The following is a 22,520-nucleotide window of genomic DNA, read 5'->3' on the forward strand; positions in this document are numbered from 1 at the left end:
GGCATTAAAAACAGTGGAATTCGAAAGGTAGCCCGCGAGCCTTTGAATCATTTTTCTCTTCAAAACAGTGCTAACTGTGAAAATTGAAACGCCGCCTCGGCGGTCGACAGTCGACACTATCCATTTCCGACCGAAAATTGAGAAGTCCCTAATTGGATACTTCTTCTCATCTGTTGCCTGTTTTCTCTGGTAGGAGGCTCCTACCCATGGAATCAGTAGCATCCCTTTACTTCTCGCCACGCACTAGCGCTATCTCTCGTTCTTCTCCGTTTCGGCCTCACCGCATTCGGTGTCTCTCGCTATCTCTTCCTCTCTTTCGAAATTTTAGAACCTCACAATTGTTGGTTCGCAGAGAATCTAGAATTCCTAACCTTCCTATGGTTAGATGTTGTGGCGCGATCACGGCCAAACCCTCTTCGGAGATGCGAAAGAAGCGTGAACAACCAAAGCCTGACGAGAAGCTTCAAGCTCTGCGGGAGCTGTTTACGAGACCTGGAATTGGACTTGACGCTTATATAATTCCTTCCGAAGATGCACACCAGGTTTTGGTTCTGCCTTAATTTTCTATCGCTTTTTTGTGTTTATTTATCGTGCAGGAAGAATACAATTTCATTGGGTTTTACTCTTTTATCATCTTCTAGCTCTTATATGTTGACTTTCAATGGCCTCCAGAGTGAGTTCATTGCAGAATGTTATATGCGGAGGGCCTACATATCAGGATTTACTGGTAGTGCTGGAACTGCTGTTGTCACGAAGGATAAAGCAGCCCTTTGGACCGATGGCCGTTATTTTCTTCAGGTACTGATGCAAGATGGTTTTGCATACTAAACTTATCTGAGAGGCTTTTGAACTATGCTGCAGGATTTTGTCTTACTATTTCTCGCTATGATGATTAGGCAGAGAAGCAATTGAATTCTAATTGGATTTTAATGCGGTCTGGTAATGTTGGAGTTCCGACCACTTGTGAATGGCTTAATGATGTCCTAGACCCTGGCTGCAGAATTGGCATGGACCCTGTAGGTCACAAGTAACTTCTCCAAGAGTTTGTTCAATCTAATATTTTTGGCGTGCTGTATTTTAAAATTATAGAGCAATCTGCACCTTTTATGCGCTTTAGTCCTTAACTTTGAGATGGGAACAGTTTCTTTTTTCTTCTGATGCAGCAGAGGAACTGAAAAGGGCTATTTCAAAAAAGAATCACGAGTTAGTTTATTTATCCAATATGAATCTGGTTGATGAAATCTGGAAGGAATCAAAGCCAGAGCCCCCAGGGAAACCAATTAGAGTGCATGACATCAAATATGCTGGTGTTGATATCTCATCAAAGCTATCTTGGTTGAGATCTGCATTGCTTGATGAAGGTTCCACTGGTATTGTTATTTCTATGCTTGATGAAATCGCCTGGCTGTTGAACCTGGTAATCACCATCATTTGTTATATCAGTAGTACTACAAATTTTATCATCTAAAATGCTTCCTGTTTTACTTTTTTGTTTTAATTTTCACAGAGAGGAAATGATGTTCCACATTCTCCAGTTGCTTATGCATACTTAATAGTAGAGATTACATCTGCCAAACTATTTGTTGATAATTCTAAAGTGACCCCTGAAGTCATGGCCCATTTGAAGAATTCGGGCATAGAACTCAGACCATATGAGTCCATTCTTTCTGGAATAGAGAGGTAACTATGTAATAAAATGTCATATCTAAAGAGTAATTACCCAATGTTTATGTTATAAATATTGTTTCCTCAGTTTGGTAGCGGAAGGTGGCAAGCTTTGGCTGGATACTTCCAGTGTTAATGCTGCAATTCTCCATGCTTATCAATCAGCTTGTGATAGATATTACCAAAGGCATGATAGAAAAAGCAAAAGTACAGAAGTGCCAAATTTTCCATCTGAGGGACCCAGTGGAGTTTACAAGGTCTCTCCTGTTACTTTAGCAAAAGCTATAAAAAACCGTGCTGAAATTGAAGGAATGCGAAATTCACATTTGAGGTAGTTTATTCAGACAACATTTTTTATTGTAGGCAGTCACTCCACTTGTGTTTTTTGAATGTGTAAATTGCTTAGCTGTTAGTTTATCCTATTTAGCTTAGTCATGGTCATCCTACTTGGTGGAAGCACTATGAAATACCTCCTTATGAATTATGTCTAGAATTTCCAGTTATAATTTTCTGAGGATAAAGAAACTTTCCTTTATATCATTGATCCTCGAATCATATCTTTGATGATCACAATTTTTTTGAACGGAACATTCAAAAGTTTCAACAATCTAGTTGGCAAATTGAACCATGTCACGAGTTGTTCAATTTGTACATCAGAAACTGTATTATTAAAGTAGACAGATAATTTTGCTTGTAACTGAATACAGCTGAAAAAGTGTATGAAATATTATAATAGTAGACAAGGCTTGATGGTGAACAAAGTGCAATTAGGTCACCGCATGCCACGTCTTGATAAAATCTAATTAACCAATAAATAGGAGCTGTTGGCATCATATCATCATTGTTACATAGATAATAATACTTATTTTTAAGGAAATCCAGGTGAAGCATTCATTAAATCTCCACAGTGGACAATTTGAGTACTGGCCCTTTTCTTTTTAGGGGTAAAATGTTCTAAAAAATCAAAGCCAACAGCAAGAGGCATCATATGCCAACAATAATCAGTCCAAAGGGTTTAAGATTGTTTGGGAAAAAAAACCAGGTGGTAGTTGCAAATTTCCATATAATTGGGCACTTTTCTTCTTGTAACATAATAGGAAATATTTTTGGTAAAAAAGTTTTATTATCGTTCTTCAATACTCAATATGGGTACTGACTTCATGCTCTCTCTTACAGAGACGCAGCAGCTTTAGCTGAGTTTTGGGCTTGGCTTGAGGAGGAACTTCATAAGAATGTAAGACTAACTGAAGTGGAAGTGGCAGATAAGCTTCTTGAGTATCGTGCACAGCAGGATGGCTTTTTGGATACAAGCTTTGACACCATTAGTGGTATGTTTTCTTAAAAGCCACACTTAGATGAAGCAACTACTTTACATCTTTATTCCAATATTGACTGTAAATGTTTTAAAAAAATATCTATCGTAAATGATTTTATTAATATTTCTTCTCTAGTATTTATAACATAGAACAGTGATTTATGTAGCATATTAAAATAAAAATCATAAACTTTTTTATACTTAGGTGTTCAATGTCTTGAATGAAGCAATGAGACCTCAAATTTCAGCTTCAACTTGATCTTCCACTTCAACTTGCACTTATCGACTTTTCAAAATTTTCATCTTCTATTCTCCCCCTTATTTGGATGTCTTGAAAAAAAACTTGACTATGCTCACCAACTTTGGTCAAAACTTCACCTCTTGGAGCACTTTATTGTAGGCTCTTCCAAACACCTTCTTCCTTTTTACTTTTCCTTCTACTTTTGCTCCTCAAGTTGGGAATCCATGATACCAAGAGACCCAATTTGCCAATGACCTATATGACAGAAGAAACATCACTCTTAACCACTCGACAAGACTCCAAACACCAGCACCTCTAGGTCAAAGAAGAGTTAAGAGACACCAGCCTACCTACTTTTAAGGGTAGCACCACATTCACCCACTTTTAAGGATGCAAAACTACCTAACTCAACTCAATTCAAACTGGATGTGGGCATGGGTCTATGGCTACTCCGAAGTGATAAAAAAAAAACTAATTGAAGAAATACTACTAGAGGTTTCACAACCTACACTTGAACATAACTCATATGTTGCCTCTTCCATGAGACACATACTTAAACCATTCACCCCTGTGTGTATGGACAAGGAGAGGACAAAGGTGACCAGTTTTTGACACCAAGAAGAGGCAGAGAAAAAAAGAAATGTAATCCAGAATAACATCTGGAAGAGACATCAATAGCACTCTTAGAAGGCAACCATAACACCAGGCAATCACTAGAATCTCTTTACCCTATGGCAAAACTCCTCTCTATGCTGACAACATACATCATAACACAACAAAAGAAATTGCCAACCATTTTGTTCCAAGTTTCATCTTCCCAAGACCTTTCATGTCCACAAGCTTTCCTCAGCTATCTTCTATTTCTCTCTTTGCACTTCTTTAACAGCACTTCAAATTCCAGCATCAATCACCACTGCAAGAATCCTCCAAATTCTTGCCTCTTTAGAACCAAGCTAAAAGAATTCATAGAGATCTACTTAACAGCAAACAGCTGTCACTATTGCTTCTGCATTGCACATCAGTTCCATGTTATATTAGGAGTTTCTATGCAAACAAAGCAGCCAGACCAGTTCCATGCAAACACTCCTGACGTTGTCAAAGACAGACTTGAGAAGAAAACTCCTAATAGAGAAGAAAAATAAAGAAACCAAAATCATAACTGGCTGTCATAACACGAACACTAAAAAGAACTTGAAATCAAAACTGAGTGCAGGGACAAGAAACTAAAGGGAAAGAATGTATTTTTTCTTCTTTCCTTTCTTCTTCTTCTTCTTCTAACATTTTCTTCTATTTCCTCATTTGCTAAATTGAGTTTATATTACCATTTTTGCACTGTATTTTGCTATTGATCCTCCAAAGGAATCTTCTTCCTCTCCTTGTGTTTCTTCTAGGCCTTGTCAGTGATCTATACAATAAGTTTTCCAAGTTGAGATTGACATGGTTAGGGATGATCTCTGCCTTATGTCTTGATCTTTGCATGTCTCTGATTTATTTTTTGCATTTTCATATTTAAATTGTTAATCTAGCCTTTTTTTGGAATTTAATAACTACCCTGTATATGACTCTGTTCAGGTTCTGGTGCAAATGGTGCTGTCATACATTATAGGCCAGAACCAGGAAACTGTAGTATTGTGGATGACAAGAAACTCTTCTTATTGGACAGTGGGGCCCAATATGTTGATGGTACCACTGATGTGACTAGGACAGTACATTTTGGTGAACCTACTGAACGACAGAAAGAATGCTTTACTAGAGTGCTTCAGGTGCCTTTTCTGTTGTAATCACTGCATGCGTTAATGTTTACTTAAATCAACAATTGATTGCTACACCAGTTACTTATTTGCATCATGATGATCTGAGGCACAGATGAAAACTGAAAAATGACAAACTCAGTGCATTAGGGAATCACACTATCATTTTTTAAATGATCTTTGAGCAATAACAAATTCGTTTCTGTTTCCTCTGTAATCATCTGGTTCACAGGGTCATATAGCTCTGGATCAAGCTGTCTTCCCTGAGAATACTCCTGGCTTTGTACTAGATGTCTTGGCTCGCTCTTCTCTGTGGAAGATTGGACTTGATTATCGGCATGGTCGTTTGCCTTTTCTCCTTCTTCCTCTCTTTTTTCTTTCCTTTTTTTTGTGCATCTAGTTCTTTCTAGCATTTATCCTGCATTACAATGAGAGTTAAAAATTTTGTGGTTTGTCTTATAGGGACTGGTCATGGTGTTGGCGCAGCATTGAATGTTCATGAAGGGCCTCAAAGCATTAGCTTCCGGTATGGAAATATGACAGGTTTACAAGTAGGCATGATCGTCAGTAATGAGCCAGGTTACTATGAAGACCATTCATTTGGTATCCGCATTGAGGTACCAGTTTGGTGAATTTAGTTTTCTGCTTTTATGATTATATCAAGATATTTTTATCTTTACTGGATATGCAGCACTTGTTTGTTCTTGCGTCAAACATTCTAAATTATATCCTTCTCTTTGCAGAATCTCCTTGTTGTGAAAGAGGTAGAAACACCAAACCGATTTGGTGGAATTGGATACCTGGGATTTGAAAAGCTCACATTTGTTCCTATTCAGGTAGCTTCAAGCTGTCTTATCCTTTCCTTTCTCACAGACTGAAGTAAAGAGATTTATACTTCACTTGTCAAAAAATAAAAGCTATTTATACTCGTTATGAAAGAAAATAATCTAATAGCTAATATGCTTTTCTGAAAGTTCAGAAAGGGTTACCCTGACACTTCCATTTAGAAAACTGATTTACATCTGCCCTCTCAAAATAGCTTGTTGAAATAGCTAGTTGTCCACAAGCCCTTGAAATGAATACAAAAATTGACGTCCTTCTTACAAGAAAATCTAAAAGTAATGTATGTAAATAACCCATAAAAAAATACAGCAAAACTTGTTGAATTTTTAAAATGAATTGTCATTTTGAGTCGATGGCTTTTTGTTAAGATCAACTTTTGACAGCAGTCTGAATGTCAGTTTCTTATTTACATCAAGAAAATCATGCATGCTTTCTTCGGCCTCTAGTCAAGTCTGTCAAAAACTTCCAATCAGAGTTTGTATTTCAAAACCTGTGCCCTAAGTTTCAAAGTATTTCAAAAGATAGAAGTTTGGATGTCTTTCAAACGGGAAAGGTTTTTATTTATCAAAGAAGGGGCGCTTGTTGAGGTTGCTCTACTAGAGCTACAAGGATGGTTAGAGGCAGTGGTAGGCAGTAGGCACCTCGCCAAGGTGTCTTGCAAATTGAGCGAGACGTCTTGAAATTTGGATGTATATCATGCACATATATGCTGTCTTTTTCATTATATTAATAATTTTTTTAACCCAAGACTAGACATTATGTTCCCAGACGCTATATCATCCGAGGCATCTTAAAGAAAACAGGCAGGCATCTACCCATGGTTGGGGGGTGAACCAAATGATAATGTTGCTTACACTAAAGGATCCTTCTTCTTAAACTGAGATTGTAATCAATTTATTTCAAATATTTCATCTAGTCAAGCAAAAGAACTTCGTATAAAATTATTTAAACTATTTTTTTGATATATCTATTTCAAAAAATGTATATGCATTCATATTTTTACCCTTACTCTTGGCCATTATTGTAATGAAATCACATTTTCTCTTAGTGCGGCCATGTAGAAACCTTATCTGATCTCCCCTCGGAAACACCCTTGCTGATCTCTTCTTTTGAGATAAGCATGATACTCTCTTTTGAAAAAAGCCTTCTGGTGAAATGGCGATTTAAAAAACTTTTGAATAAAATATTTGTTAGATTCTCTTGAAATAGTCTTTCTTTTCTTCTTCTGACCAGTTCAACTGTGCAGAGTAAAATGATTGACTTGTCACTCTTATCCTCTGATGAGATCAATTGGATCAACAATTACCATTCAGAAGTTTGGATGAAGGTCAGTGAATTCTTCAGTAATTATGCTATGACGTTCACCTGATATTCGTCTGAAAGCACTCTTGAGTACTTGATAGAATATAATGGGAAAATTTTACCACCGTTACTTTAGAAAAGTTAGGCGCTACCTTATTTTTGTCTAGTGCAAACTGTGCTGTTTTGAAATTTTCATTTTCATTTATGAACGGTAGCCTCAGTATATTGATTTCGTCCAAAAGTAGTTTCTGGCTGTGGCATTGTGCTCCACAGACAATTTTCCTTTGAGCTGTCAACTCCATGCCTGGTGTGCAAGCTGCCACCATAACTACCTAATCTCCATATCGGGTGGGCATTTTTTTATGTGGGGAGCACTATCTTCCAATGGCCCCCATCTGTTCTCGACCCACCGAGAGTTTATTGTCATGGTCAGACACCGTATGATTACCCATGAAAAAATGAAGACGTGGACGGCTATTATCCTTGCCTACTATGTCTGCTGTTCCTTTGGAGCCATGGATAAGAATTAATAGGAGGTCATTCTTCTTCTTCTTCTTTGCAGGTTTCGCCGTTAGTGGATGGTTCTGCTGTCCAATGGCTTTGGAAAATTACTCGTCCTCTTCTTGTACAGTGAGTTTTCATGCGACCATTCTAGGAATTGCAATCCTCTTCTCTCTCTCTCTCTCAATCATGTAACAACGACAGTATTCTGCGACCAACCAACAAATACTGTTACATTGGAAGTGTAAATATTCCATTATCCTATGGAAGTGATAAAAGCTGCAGAGTCGTTTATTGAACAATGTCTTTTTACCTGGTCTGGATTCCACAATTTGAGGCTTTCAGACGTGCCATCAACTGATACACTTAGCAAGGGCAATAACTGATCATGATCAGGGCGGCATCCATCTCCCTAAGCAATCTTTCTACATATAATTTAGATATTCTTTATGGGTCCACACTTTTCTTATCATCACCGTACTTTTTTCCGGCGGGTCCAGCTTCCCATTATCCACATTCTGTACCAGACACAAGACCTACCCAAATCATCAGGTATCCTCCCCCTTCCAACTATCAATTCCAACTACTCATGTGGAAGGTCCCATCGCGGAAGTGATTAAACCACGTTCGACAACAGTGTCACTCTATCAGGAATACAATCGAAAGCTAATGTTGGCTCTATATAATTGAAGTCCCTTTCATTCCTCCTTAAAGAGAGATGCCTTACCGGATTGTGAAGCCGACATCAAATCTCTGTTAAAGACCTTAATCACACTGGGGCTGTCTCTGTTAGACTCGGAGCTTCAGTCTCTCAATTTTTTAATGTAAATTTCGTAATGCGATCCCGACTTCATCTTTTACCCCTCGTTGAGTTGGCCCAGAGACAAAGGCCATTCCCCTATCTGGCCTTTTTATTTACATTTAGCTGAACTGATTACTGAGGTGGACGTGTGGAAGGCACGGAAGCTAATTTAAGCAGTTCGATGATGTAATCCAGAGCTATAAAACAGAGGCAAATCCCCAATTATTAAACCTGTGTTCAGATAAAGAATAAAGCAATCAGCAAATGTTCTTTAACTTTGCTCAATGCCCCCGAGTCATAGTCCTTTATTTTATCGCGCCCGTCTTTTTCTCTTGAAGTCAAGCGAGTAATCGTCTGAGAAGACTTTCAACAACTTTGCTTCATTTTTGTCACTTTTCCACTCTTTTTCTGCCGGACAAAAGATTTGCAGGAAATTTAAAATATTATTGGAGCGTAATTATGATGTATATATATATAGAAGGGTAATTTGGTCTTTACAAGTGTATTATAAATATATAATTAATAAAAACAAATACGATTTCTTATTTCTCTCATCAATTATATCATTAATTTTAATTTACATGGTATCGGAGTGGATTTGATCAACGGTACTCGATTATACATTTCTACCCTCAATAATTATAAATCATAAAGTTTTTCATTACGATTAATGATTTTGATCGGCCCAAGTTAGTAAATTGTTTTGTAATTTTCCACGACCTTTGGTTGCTGGTGTATTGCATATGGATAAGTTAATCAATAGTGTATGAAGAGAATGGAATATGAGAGATGTCAAGATCAATCATTTTCAAAAGAATAAAAGGTTATTTTGATGCGTTGATCAATTAAACAGACCAATGTTGTTGAGGATATTGGAGTTGCTTGATAGATTGATCGATTAGGCAGGACTGTGTTCTCAGAGATATAATGATCGATTGGTTGATCAATCATTTTGTATTATAGAATGGCTTTGTCAAGCTCCTACAGGTTCTAAGCTGAACGGCGAAATCTCAGAATGGTTTCGCATCTGGGAACTTTTGTAAGACAGCGCGGAATCTCATCCAAAATAGGGAAAAGCTTCCGCCGGAATCCACTTTTCTGCCCACTGAATTGTGGATACCTCGGCACAGGCAATTGACGGATCACTATTGTGCCTTTCATCTCCTCGACCCCCTCTTTGATGAGCAATCGCAAATCTGTTTATATGGAATAGTGGGAGGCGATCCTGCCGAGCGTCATCGCACGAACGGCAGTCACTCCAATTGCAAAAAAAAAAAAAAAGTGCTTATGGAACTTGCGAAGAACAGGAGGAATCTTCTCCTTTTGTTGGCATTATCTTATTGTCTCCTATCGTCTTCTTTATTCTTCAAGGTGCAGATTTTTTGGGGCGATGACAAGGTGGGAAGAAAAAGCCGGATACATGAGATGAGGTGGAGTGGCGGACTGCTGCCCATCAGCCTCGTCATTCCGCACTCTTTTTTTTCTGCAAACAGGAAACCGAGATTGAACAGAAGCAGGGAAACCAGGAAATCAACTCGATGCCGCAGATTGTTGTTATATCAGAAAAATCGACTGCTTGAATCGTCAGATAAACCTGGTTTAAGTGGATGGTTGGTTTGCAGGTGAGAGTGGACAGATTAGTTTTGAAAAGAAAATGCGGGAAAAAAAAAGTAATGTAGAAATCAGTAGAGCCTGCAGCCTGCAAACTGGGATGGAAATCGTTGACAAAGAGGAAAGAAAGGGCCTGTAATTGTCTTTGGACTCACGAGTGCCGCAATCATTACCTTCCGATCAAGTCTAGGATCATCAGTTTTGGTCCCCGATTAGCCGGGATTTTGTAACAAGTTAGTAACCATCATGATGGTCAAATCGTCCTTAACGGACCAGATCATCTAAAAACATCACGAGTGTTCCACTATTGGAATATTCTACATTAATGTGGGTCCACCTCCTAATAAAAAAGGGTGTTGTTGTTGTTGATATTGTCTTATTTACTACAACAGTTGGTCAGCAGAAGATATCATTCTTGGCCACACGGTTGAGAGACTTTTGGTTGGATTTCTGTCGCTGACAAGGCGGAGGAGGCTGTAGACTCTCCACTCCTCCCTCCCTCCTCTTTGGGTCGCTCCCAACCCTCTCAGAAACTCCATCATGCACAAGACACAAGCTCTAAGGTGGGCCCTTCCACTTTCAGATCAAATCGACCTACCCAACAGATGAGAAAGCAGGGCCCCTATTAAGTAAGAGATTGTCAAAACAGTCGAAGACAGATATCTACACGTGACTACACATATTAATAAAAAAGTGCCGGCAATGGGCCCTTTTCTATGCTACCTATTCACACCTCCAGATTTTTCTTCAAATGTAATGGCCCTACCTGTCTGAACCCGAACATTTATCATCAGTTCACAACCAATCTAACACCCTTCTCCTTTCTCAATTTGGAACATTTATTTAATTACCCAAAGACTTGAGGTCTGACCAAGCGAACTACGACTTGAATGTCTGTTTTTTCTTCTCCCCTCTTTAACAGCCACTGAGGCCCGCCGTACTAAAATAACGTAACCAACAAAGGCCACAGGAAAACAATCTGAGAAGAGAAAGATATTTGCTTTGTTTCAACTTTTTTACCTACCGGCAGACATGTACATCTTTTCCTACCCAGCCAAGCTCTTCTCTGCGAGGACGCCCCCCCCCCCCCCCCCCCCCCCCCTCCTCCTTCCAGACATAAGGTGGTGGATCCTGCCCTTTTTACAAAAACAAAAAACAAAAAAAAAAAAAAAGCAAAGTTGCGAGTCTTGCCCGACCACCTTCGACCCACCGGGCTTTCCTACGCTTACATTATGTCGAAACAAATGAATAAATCCCCTCTATCCACAGGACCCACCTCTTTCTTTCCCTACACATGAGCGATGATATATATATATTTTTGAGTAAGAGAAACTAAACCCATTTCAATAAGGGAAGGAACAAAAGAAAAAACAAAAAACAGAGACTACGAGCATCGACGGCCCTTCCAAAATTGCGGGCACGCTGTGGCGTGTCTGTCCAACCCCTGATCCCGCTGCCACTCCCCACTGGGAACTTGGCCGCTGCCCTCCCTCCCCTACGCCCGGCCGTTCCAAAGAGAGCCTCCAATCGATCTAAATATCTCCCACCTCTTTATCTCTTCTCAGGCTGCCAGCAGGGATGCAAATTGTCATTTCCTGGGCAAGAAATAGACTCAATTGAGAATTCTCGCCTCTATTCCTTTTTTTTTTTTTTCTTTCTCATACAAACTACTTTTGATGAAAATAATCCGGCCTAGTACTAACCTGCAGCTGGTTTGTGATCACCAGATTTGACGGGTGCAGCCGGCACCGCATGCATGTATGGATAGCCTGGTGACATCAACGGATGTGGACCACCAGCAGACTGGGCAGCAAATTGGGCTGCATGGAGTAGTGCAGGTGGTGGAAGTCCTTTCAAATTGCTTGCGGCTGCCTGGGCAGCTGCAACAGCCTTGGCAGGATCAGATGTGGCTCCACCTGATAATTGCAATGACGGACCACAGAGCGACATCATTCCAGAAGAAGCTGCAGAAGAGTTCTGTTGATGCTGCTGAGGAGGCGGAGCCTGCTGTTCAGTCGGTCTTCTTTGATAATAACCAGACGAAGCAGAATTGGTCGTTGCAGATTGCGGTGATTGTGCTTGCATATATGTATTGGAGAAGAAGATTTGACCTGGCTGGTACGACTGTGACTTTTGCTGTTGATGATGTTGAGTTTGTTGCTGACCCTGCTGATGCTGGGACTTGGGGTTTGAGCTTTGAACTGAAGAAATATGAGAACTACCAAGAACTGACGGCAAATTTCTCCCGCTGCCGCTCGGGGATGATTTCCGGCCTGAGCTTGATGGTGAGTTCTTAGCTGGTTGTGATGACATAGCACCACCGGTAGGCCCTGGTCCAAGAATCGGGCTTGGTTTGCTGCAAGCGGTTGTTCTCGGGCTACCTCCAGAACCTTTTGCAGAGGGGGATCCCACAATGGATGGCTGAGACGGGTTACTACTGGCCGAAAAATGTTGCTGCCCGGAGGACGATGTCTTCGAATTCACACCAAATGATATCTGCGTTGCTGGAACACCAGATTGTTGAGTCCTACTACTTTGCTGTTGAGGAAGGTTCTTGACAGATGATGGAGCAGGAGAAGCGATAGGCACTGTTGTGGACCTCGTTGTAGAAGTTTTCCACTGGCCAGACTGGGTAGGGCTATTCCCTTGCACAAGAGCTTGGGGGAAAACAGAAATAGAATTAGGAAATTTTGCTATTGCAGGGAGACGATCTGAATAGACAGCAGTATTACTGGTTGCAGCTGCTTTGGTACGAGCAGCTAGCTGTTGCTGTTGGAGCTGCTGTTGCTGCTGCTTTTGGAGCTGAATCATAGAATTCGTTGGATGACTAATATTTGACGGAGCAGTAGAATTTGAGGGTGAAGACCGAGAACCACGGTTTCCATTTGCCTGGATGAGGTTAAGAGTTCGATTTGAGCTGTCAATGACGCTGCTTCCCAAAATGGAGGTATGGTCACCCCCTTCAGGCCTAGAGAAAGCCAGAGAATGTGAGATGCTTGAAGCTGACTTCTTCCTCTCCTCCTCAGTGGAGGGCTTTTGGTTAATGGAGTCGGCCGCTGAAGACTTTCCCTCTTCAGATGCTGGGTTGGAGCTCTTCTTCTGCTGCGACACTGCCTGGGCACCAGCTGCTGCTGCAGCCGCAGCAGCTGCCATTTGGAAGCTCTGTCTGGCTGCTTCAGGCAGGTTCTGGAAGATTGCATGATTTGAAGGCATAGATGAAAAGTCCAGGCCGGGCGAAGCAAATGACATCGCAAACGCCTGAGAAGCAGTGAGCTCCATTCCACCGCCTTTGACATTCTGCTGTTGAGATGGCTGCTTCTCGGTGTGATTACCTCCACCCAATGCCGCCGGTGACATCAAAGCAAAATTTTGAGGGTGAATTGGCATTGCAAAATTATGATTGTATATAACAGAAGCATTCTTCTGAGAGCGGGAAATTCTACTATCCGCAGTTGATGGACTGTCTTCACTGCCAATTTCAACCTCAAATTGGCGAGCTTGGTGAGGAGGTAAGTGAGTTGGAGGGGCCCTTTGCTTTGCAGCAGGGAAGCTGTGCGAGTTTGCAGGGCCACCATTATTGCTGCTGCATCCTTGCAACCGCTGTTTCTGTGATGAAGATGACCCACTTGATGTACTTGTATTCTGATGCGCCAGAGAAGGCGCTGGTGTCGTCTGAGTCTGTGGTTGCTGCTGAAGCTGTGAATGATGCAACATCTGAGAAGAATAGAACGAGCCATTAAAGAACGGAACTGCTTGGGGGTGGCTTCCTCCTCTGTACGGTGGCGGAGCGCCAACATGTGTCGGGATTGGGAATGGGTAGCCATTGTTCTGCAATATCGCCAAGTATTGAGCTTCATTAGCAGGGACGTTTGCATAGTTGAAGCTCAGAGTCGTTGCTGATGACGATGCAGGAGTCCCGGCTCCAGGGACTGAATTACCAGCATTCATTGCGGGGGCCGCGATGCCAGTGGAAGTGGCAGATTTGGCGGAACTCAATCGAGGCACCGCTGCGGCCTGTTGCTGGCCCATAGGGAAAATGATTGCAGGAGCCTGCTAAACCCACAAGACGATGTAAGACTCCACACTGCTCTGCATCTGTTCAAGATTAAACTAGTAAGAAACACGTAGGAAAACACATACCAGCATGTTATTTCCTGATCCCGTTTGAGGGCCAGGTTGCAGTAAGAGTTGCTGTTTCCTTTGAGCAGCATCCATGAAAGTTGCTGCCGCGGCACCTCCAGCAGGATTTTTCTCTTTGGAAGTCTGACCCGGAAATGCGGCTGATAGTCCCCTCTCATGCGACGAACTCAAATTTTTACCTCCGAAGTTGCCTTGTAACGTGTTACCAAGCACAGGGGCTTCAGTCGGAGGCACCAAATTAAGATTGTACTGCTTGCCCCCATATAACGAGGTTGAGCTGGCCGCAGTAGGCCAGAAGGGGTTCATCCGTGCAAGCTGTTGGTTGTAGTGTATGCTCTGCGCAATGAAGAAGTGGGTCGCGCACCGCTTTGACCGGGACTGCTGAAGATGAAAATGGGGCGGCTGAAGGAAAGCGTAAACACCGGCCGTTAGTAGAAATGTCACCAAACATATCAGGATGGGAGACTAAAGAAACATACATGTACGTGCGTTGATGATCCGGCGTTCCCATCCACGGGCACGACAGCTTGAAGTGCTGGAATCTGGCCCATATACCTGCTGATTAGAAGGAAACCATTACTATCACCCACTCATTAGAATGTTAATTATTTAAAAAATACAGATCGAGATGGGAACAAAAAGAGAAAAAAACGGCAGATGAATTCGCACCCAAGAGGAGGAAGTCCGCCCGGCCAGCCACCAACCGGCATTTGCAAAGCCAAGGAACCCGATTGGGCTGTTAGAACAGAAATGTATTAAACTTTAAAGCGAGTTCTAATTGAACTATAAAAATGCACCAGGAACATAGGCCAGCGGACTTACCAGATTTCTCTGTTTTATTATCGCTTCTTGGAGCTTTTGGCGTCTGCTTAAAACTTTGCTGCTTGGAGCTTCCAAGCCCCATATCTTTTTCCTGCTTCTCAATATCAAGTTGCAGACCAAAATGTCTCTCGTTAGCAGCCTGCTTCTGAGGTTGAACTTCCTCTACCAGTATTTCAGACTTCTTCTCCTCAGATCGCATCTCAGCTGATTCCGGTTTCCCAGTTTCGACCACATTATCCACTTCCATTTGTACAGTCTCCGATTTTGACATCTGTAGAAGATAAAAAAACTCACAAAATAAATGCCATAATCCTTTTGCCACAAACGTCTGAATTGAATGACAGATGGGCCACTGACCGTTTCCGTTTTGGGAACTGGAGGATTTTCATCTATCACCAAATCAAGCATGCTGTCCCTTTCTGGAGACGATCTCACCGAAGGAAGAGCCTGCAGAAACCATAAAACCGTCGTAAACATTTTGGGAGAATAGAAAAAATACAAGAAAATGTTACTAGGTTCCTAAGCATGATATAAGCAGCATCCTCACCATTAGATCGATGTTGAACTTCTCTTCCCGTAAACTCTCGCCCGCGGATTGTCTGAACACAGAAGAATGACATCTCAGACATCTTATTTTCAAATTAAAAGTTAAGAAGAATTGAAGAAGGGGGAAGTAGGAAACATAGAAAGGGCTGGATCAAGATACACACTTTTTTGTTGTCGTAGCATCTTCCAGATCAATATCCGATTTGTTAAGGGGAGATTCTTTTACTGACGCCACAGTTTCTTCATTGGCTTCAACCTCGTCACCTCTTTCCGTTTCTTCCTTCAAAAGCTTCAAATCTGGAGTCGGATCGTCCTCCGTCTTAATCGGGTCCTTCTGTTCCTCTGTAGGTACTGAAGCTACCAGAGACCCACCAGAACTAAAAGATCCCCCGCCATTCTCAAGGGCTGACGCCATAACTTTGTCTTGTTTCGGTGACGAGATTTCACCATTTGACGGTTGTTCCACCTCAGTCTTCGCTGCAGAAGCTGCGGAAGCATTAGGAGAAGCAAGACTCGAAGGATTCTCCTCCTCGTATTTCACATGTCTGGGCCTTTTCCGCTTCGCTGCAGAGAACCGACATACACAATTGTAAAATACATCATAATCAATCGTGAAAAAGTAGATATGAATTAAACTCTCCCATTTGCTGCAGACAGAATACCCACCAGCCGCCGGAGATGAAGTGGTAACAGGCGCAGCGCCAGGCGGAGGTGGAGAGGTTGAGTTAGGAGAGGAAACTCCCGACTTGGCATCGTTGGTCAATCCATTTGTATCCTTAGAATTAACGATTTCAGGCTTTGAAGGGCACTGGAACTGCCTGGTCAATCCATATAAGACCTCAGCAACCTCAATTTCGATCTCCTGGATGGAGGAAGAGGATGTCTTGGAGATCTTCGGCGGCCGGTGCTTCGACCCGATAGGTTTCTGAAGCAAAATTAATAATAAATGAATAAAGGTAGTCTATAGCGGAATTTTTACAAAAGAAACCAAAATAGAGAAGAAGAGAAGCGAGGACAATTGGAACAGAGACCATCTTCTTCCGAGTGGATGCGTTTGATGAAGAAGGCGAGATCGGAGCAGTTGATGCAGCCGGCCTAGCCGGAGACATCGAAGCTTGCCGGATAACCGGATCTCCTCCACCTCCGCCGACCCCCGCACCTGAAACCCAACATTCATGTGACCTTTTCACGGAGGCTGCATCAACAGTTGTGGAAAAAGGAAAAAAGAAAAAAAAAAAAAACAATCAAAACCCGAAATCACTCTGGATGAACAAAAAAGAGGAAAAGAAAAACATCCGCCCACATATAATCTCTGCGACCCCCTAATCCCCCTTTTTCCCTTCCTTTCATTTCTTTCATTTACCACTACCTGACCGAGCTTTTCTTGGAACAGGGACACCGATCATTTCGTCTGGAGCCTTCCATTGTAAACTCTTGACGATCTTCGGCGTAAAGCTCTTCCGGTGAAGATTAGGCGTAGTCAAAGAAGACGACGAAGGTTGATTCATCGAAGGAGGTAATCGCACAGCCTCCTCCTCATCCTCTTCTTCGTCATCCAGACTTTCTTCGGAGCTATTATCTCCTCCTTCATCTCTACTACCATGCAGTATCCTATCTCCCCTCCTCCGCTTGCCCCGGCTCGATCTATCCCTATCTCTCTCTCGGTCCTTATCACGATCTCGATCTCGTTCGCGATCTCGATCTCGATCTCTATCTCTATCTTTTTTAACGGATCGATCTCGAAGCCTCACACTCTCCGGCAACTCCGCAGCTCCTTCTTCCTCTGTGAGAAGCGACAAGAAAATATCATAAGCACCTCAAGGGCACAAAAACAAAAACAGAAACACAATAATCTGGAGATATTTGCAAGGGGGGAGGGGGAAACCTGGGGAGTCTCTCAAACTGCTGCTCCGCTGCTGCCTCCGCCGCGACAATCCGTTTGCGGTAGCCGCCATCGTCCCCCGCCTAGCTTCTCTATTTCTTTCCATCCCAGAAATTAGCACTCATCAAATCAGATCCGGTTATCAAAAAATCTAGTTTGTTCCCTCCTCTGAGCCGAGAAAGCATCTTCCAACCGAATTTCCGCCATAATTCGACAGATTTCCAGGAGGAGGTCTCAGATTCCCAAACTTCCAAACTAGAACAATCGATTGACAGCGTCTATATCTTTCAAAATAGCAGCAGAACAAGGGGAGAGAAGGGCTTTTTCCCTCTCAGAGTACCACCTCCCTCCGGGCTGTTCTCCTCCTTCTTTCTCTCGCCCTTTCAGCTTCTCTGCACCCCTTTCTTTTTCGCCTCTGCTCCAATCTCATCTCCTTTTTGGGTTTGCACTCCCCATCCAAAGCCGCAGCCGACGGCCAGATTTTCTTCTCTTGAGTCCGTGTTTTAATGTGATTCGTACGATCAAATGCTCATCGACGGCTGCGGTTAGACGGTGCCAACAAGGCAGAAAAGGTCGACGTCTGGATGGACTGGACTCTGGAGAGTCTAGCCCCGCAAAATAATACCGCCACGTGTCGAAGAGCGTTTCGCTTGTTTCCTCTCCCGGTTCGGCGATTACTCGACACTCTGTCATCGAGTCACCCACTGCCTCCCTGACAAAGCAGACACGTTCCATTCGAAGCTGGGAGGAGACTGATCATCCGCCGTACGGATCCATTACCGGTTGTGCCGGTCACATAGTCGTATGAGGAGCACCGCCCACCGGGAAATATCAGGCCCCGCCGGTCAATCCCATTATTTCGGTTCTTACGGATTTTGAGCAGTATTTTAATCTCTCTATTCACTTCTTGTTGACTGCTGGGCCCACCTGACAGCGACGTGCAATGTGTTCGACGATAAAGATTTCTTGAGCGCCAGGTGAGTCTCTCTTCACCGTCGAATCTCGCATCTGACGTGGCGTAACGATCACCGGACTGTCGCCAGAACCCGAGGCCCAAGGAAGGCGAGTCCTAGCTGGCAACGGAACCAGCCGCAACGTCGAGCCGAAATAGACCACGAATTCAACGACAGATATCGTTCCACCGGTACCGAAACTTCAAGTGGGTCCCACGTTAAAGATGCCGACCCACTACTCTCCCCTGACGGTTACCTTTCCTCGTTCGGTCTATCCACGTGGTTAGGAAACACTGCGTCACGTGGGTCCCGTCGGAAGACAAATTTTCACAGCACCGTAAAAATGCCATCGCATTTCTCGCGTCCGCTTTTCTCTTCGCCCTTTAAAAACCAGAAGGTGGAGTGGCGACTGGTGAGTGGCGATAGGGGGCGGTAAATAGCAAACGGACACGTGGCAGAAAACATGTTGAACTTGTCCTGCCAGGGTAATACGTGGCGTCTGAGTCAGATCTTATTGGTGTTATCGGATCTGGTAATTGACCACCCGCTCCACTTTCCCATGCTCCTCTCCCCCAGCAAAAATATCTTGCACATTTTTCGTCCACTATTAATCTACACACTGTTTACTAATAGGAAATTTGTCGGCTACGTCAGACGTTCCGCGTGTCCCTAGTCACCTGCACCCTTCATTCCATTTCGCTGTCAGATAATTAGTATCAGAGAGGCCGAGAAGACTGCCACCTGTACGACCCTCGGCCACATCATCGGTCAAACCTACGTGGCTCCTCCTCCGGTCTCGTCTACTAAATCACAAGAAAAAAAAAGAAGCGTCGACGTAGGCCAACCCACGAATCAACCGTAGAAGAAAGGATAGAATGACGGGCATCTCAACAATCTTATCGTTTGTAGAATCGAGACAAACGTGGGGCCAGTCGAGCAGCGAACGGCCGATCTCAAACGCGGCCGCGTAATCTTGAATTACTGAATCCACCTCTTTTAGTTCAATACGCATTAGCGGCATAAAATTATAATTAAAGCAAGGTTGGATGGAGAGAGAATATAAAGGATACCAATAATCTTATCCTTGAGCCGAAATATTAAAATGATTTTAATAAGTTAATGGCAGTGCTCGTGATTAAAAAAATTTAAAATAAAAAATAAAAATAAAAAAAAGGCGAGGCAACAAAACATGTAACGTTGTTTAGTAAGCCTTTGCAATAAAAAATAAAAAATAAAAACAGGAGGGGCAAGGAGGCTTTCCAACCCCCGAATTGATGAAATGAGGAGCAGGAAGGAAACCCTAGAAGGAAAGGTTGGTCGACGACAAGTTGATTCACACACATATTATATATCGTAACATTTTATATATCGTATCGTCTAATTATTCAAATCATTAGATCCAAGCTCTCCAATATTTAAAAAAAGTAAAAAAATAAAAAAATAAAAATTGATGAAGTGGCAGTCACTTAGCTTTAACACGTGGCATGAGGAAGAGCAAGTGTGTGGAGAAGGTGCAGGGTCATGCTGTCACTACGCCAAGAAAATAATTTAATAATAAAAAATATATATATAAAATATACAAGGAAGAAGTGAGGAAGACGCTTCGAAGGAACGGAAAGGGCATGGAAGGAAACGATCTAGGGCAACAAAAGCATAGAAGCGACATTATTCGGCAAAAAGAATCTGGACCGTCCAATCCGTAAAACATGACCGCTGCTCGAATTATTAATGGTCGAGTGGACCCACGCATCCATATCTTTCAACCTGTTTTACATAATTCAAACATAATTGAAGCTTCTAAACCTTCGCATTAAAGAGGTAAAAATCTCTGATTACTTCCTCTAATAATTACACATTCGTAATTTCGTTAACGCTTTGGTTCCTTAAATGATTTGAAGACGGGAGTGTTCGTGTCTTTATGACCTCCTTCCATTAAATTCGCTGGAGAAATGATCAAATAACTGTAACCTTGAGCAGTTAAGAGGAGACGAGTCATACTTTCGTTGGTACAGATACGAAGTTATATCATTTATGTCCTAATCTCATTATATCTCGTCTTTGTGTATCGCATAATGTTAAATTTGTTGAATCTATGTTTCCTTTCACTTCACTTTATTCTCATCTCGACCGCCCTTCATTTAACACACTTTTTGTCCCTCCTGGCTATTGGCACATTAACTACAGTTTCAATCCCTGTACCCCCGACTAACCCTGCTCACAATCCCCCGTGATCATCTTGATCTCTATCACTTGTACATGTCAACGGACATTCATGGGTAGCTCAAAGTTTTTTAAGTAACTTTTAAGTTTCATGATTTCTGGGTTGAAGCAGTTGTTTTGTCAAACCAATTACACCAAACCAAGCTTAAATTCCATCAAATCGATTTTCAATTTTCAATTATTTTTTTTCTGATAGTTTAATTTTTAAAGAAAGGGGTTACCTACTTTCGAAAACAGAAACAGGGTTTGCTGTTCTTGATGTTGTGGTTTCCGGTCTTTGTTAATCGTATTTTAGTGTACCTAACCAGATAGTAGTTAATTGATTTATGGAAAAATGAGAGAGAAAGACTCAGGTTTTCCACACGATTATGCATGTACTGTGTCGCGTTTATAATCTTTAAAAGCTTTAATAATCGGTATCTATCCATTATTATATATTTAATTCCGTCATTAGCACCTGCACCCGCATCGTTTATGTTTTAATAAAAGCGGCCCCCCTACTGTGCTTCAAAATATCGAGCCAGAAGATGGTAAACCCTAAACCCCCGAGCTCCGTGAGTCAAGGGACGGCGGGCCATGAATCAGCCGAAATACGAGTTATCGTACCGAGTTAAAAAAAAACAATGATTAAGAAGCGATCTGTAATCGGGCTTAGGTGTCAGCAGGGGGTGAGGATTTGAAAAAGGGACGGTGAATTGGGTCGTTGGGTAGGTTTGCGAAGGTGGGCCCATAATGAAAACTGAATCAACCGACCTCATGATTATACGTGAACAGATGAAAGAAGCAAGAGGAAACGTCGGTGGGCCCACTTGGTTCCTAGAGGCTCGCCGGAAAGTGATGCAGTGGTTCGCCTTTGTAAAGTTAAAAAACGAGACAATGATGGGTATTCCCGTGGACTGGACCTGGACATCTTAGTTGGTGGGTCCATATGCGTTGTTGAATTTTGATGAGATTAGAAGGCATTATCGGCGTTTTAATCTTAGTTGGTTATCAGGATTACACGTAAAGCACATGGATGACCTCCACATCCCCAACCTCTCTCATTATTAAAATCAAAAGGGTCATAATATAGAATAATATTGGCGGGAATATTCTATTCAAAAATTTTAAAAAATTGGATAAAATATTCAAATCGGATTGCCATTAAGAATATTATCTTGTCACCATATATGCAAATATTTAATACTCAGAATATATTATACTCATCTTTTTTTATTATTTTCTTTTGAATTTGATCCAGCCACCACTTAACGAACTCAACTTCTTCTTTTTTTATAATTTTTAATTAATTAATGATTAATTAATAATTAAGGACGGCCTGACTGGCATCCCATCCAATGTGTTAATTAATGGGGGGGGTTTTTTTATTAATTAAAAATTGGATGAGAATTATCAGATGAAATAAAATAGTGCCATAAAATGTACGTGGGTTAACAAATAAATCTTCCGTTTAGTATTAAAAGGAGAGATTAGGAGTACTGGAAAGATCGGAATCATTTATTTATTTGATTAAAAAAATCATTTAATATAATTTAACCGGGTTGGTTCCAATTTGTCAAAGTTGTCTTAACCGGGTTGGTTCCAATTTGTCAAAGTGTGGATCTCTACACTACTTAGAAACATTACTAATTTGGTTTTCCATCAAAGCTGGTTTTCCTCTCAACTTAAGCCCTGCTAAGATGTAAAAAGATTTGGAGACTTTTTATAATCCTTAAAGAGACATTTGACATTCTAAATTGCGAATAAAAGGAGAGCGGAACTAAAGCATCTGGCTGCATGTCACTAGAGTAAACAATTTTTTAAGTATCCCAACAAATTTTTAAGCAAAATTAGTGGAAGCATGTTCAGTATTTCAAGCTTCCAGCAATGAGATGTAGATTTTTTAAGTTATAGACACTCGTTGAACAAATGGATCTGTTTCACTGG

The 22,520-nt window shown here is 41.8% G+C and overlaps 2 protein-coding genes across 6 annotated transcripts; one reads left to right on the top strand and one right to left on the bottom strand.

Annotated features, from left to right (window-relative positions):
• The first annotated feature begins 115 nt into the window (after window positions 1-115).
• On the top strand, window positions 116-7,914 carry LOC137945705 (aminopeptidase P2). The gene is made up of 13 exons (XM_068791690.1): window positions 116-542; window positions 673-798; window positions 897-1,016; window positions 1,142-1,417; window positions 1,508-1,680; window positions 1,754-1,996; window positions 2,842-2,993; window positions 4,794-4,984; window positions 5,205-5,313; window positions 5,435-5,589; window positions 5,716-5,808; window positions 7,062-7,142; window positions 7,680-7,914. Exons 1-13 carry the CDS (start codon window positions 207-209, stop codon window positions 7,749-7,751), a joined length of 2,127 nt encoding a protein of 708 aa, XP_068647791.1. The 5' UTR covers window positions 116-206; the 3' UTR covers window positions 7,752-7,914.
• A 3,239-nt stretch (window positions 7,915-11,153) lies between these two features.
• On the bottom strand, window positions 11,154-17,850 carry LOC137945341 (protein TIME FOR COFFEE-like). Of its 5 annotated transcripts, none has more exons than XM_068791195.1 (13): window positions 17,425-17,850; window positions 16,909-17,322; window positions 16,571-16,698; window positions 16,206-16,464; window positions 15,704-16,103; window positions 15,541-15,592; window positions 15,351-15,440; window positions 14,994-15,264; window positions 14,841-14,907; window positions 14,651-14,726; window positions 14,172-14,573; window positions 11,735-14,084; window positions 11,154-11,626 (listed from the first exon to the last, which is right to left on the bottom strand). In XM_068791195.1, exons 1-13 carry the CDS (start codon window positions 17,525-17,527, stop codon window positions 11,583-11,585), a joined length of 4,656 nt encoding a protein of 1,551 aa, XP_068647296.1. In that variant the 5' UTR covers window positions 17,528-17,850; the 3' UTR covers window positions 11,154-11,582. The 5 variants fall into 5 exon arrangements, with proteins under 5 accessions (XP_068647296.1, XP_068647295.1, XP_068647294.1 ...); XM_068791194.1 differs by having other exon boundaries at window positions 16,571-16,734; XM_068791193.1 differs by having other exon boundaries at window positions 11,735-14,081; window positions 16,571-16,734; window positions 16,906-17,322.
• Window positions 17,851-22,520: the final 4,670 nt, after the last annotated feature.

Source organism: Aristolochia californica, unplaced genomic scaffold (assembly GCF_029961685.1).
Source record: "Aristolochia californica isolate CCGP_79_NKW_82.1479 unplaced genomic scaffold, dmAriCali1.0.hap1 SCAF_12, whole genome shotgun sequence".
NCBI classification, from domain to species: Eukaryota; Viridiplantae; Streptophyta; class Magnoliopsida; order Piperales; family Aristolochiaceae; genus Aristolochia; species Aristolochia californica.

Bases quoted from the DNA above. Each gene is read 5' to 3' on its own strand.
- LOC137945341 (XM_068791192.1), bottom strand. From the start codon at position 17,527: ATGGAAAGAAATAGAGAAGCTAGGCGGGGGACGATGGCGGCTACCGCA. The intron at 15,441-15,540 runs GTGAGGATGCTG...TGGTTTCTGCAG, and splicing joins AGTTCAACATCGATCTAATG to GCTCTTCCTTCGGTGAGATC. The intron at 14,574-14,650 runs GTATGTTTCTTT...GCTTTCCTTCAG, and splicing joins GATCATCAACGCACGTACAT to CCGCCCCATTTTCATCTTCA.
- LOC137945705 (XM_068791690.1), top strand. From the start codon at position 207: ATGGAATCAGTAGCATCCCTTTACTTCTCGCCACGCACTAGCGCTATC. The intron at 1,418-1,507 runs GTAATCACCATC...TAATTTTCACAG, and splicing joins TCGCCTGGCTGTTGAACCTG to AGAGGAAATGATGTTCCACA. The intron at 5,809-7,061 runs GTAGCTTCAAGC...TCAACTGTGCAG, and splicing joins TCACATTTGTTCCTATTCAG to AGTAAAATGATTGACTTGTC.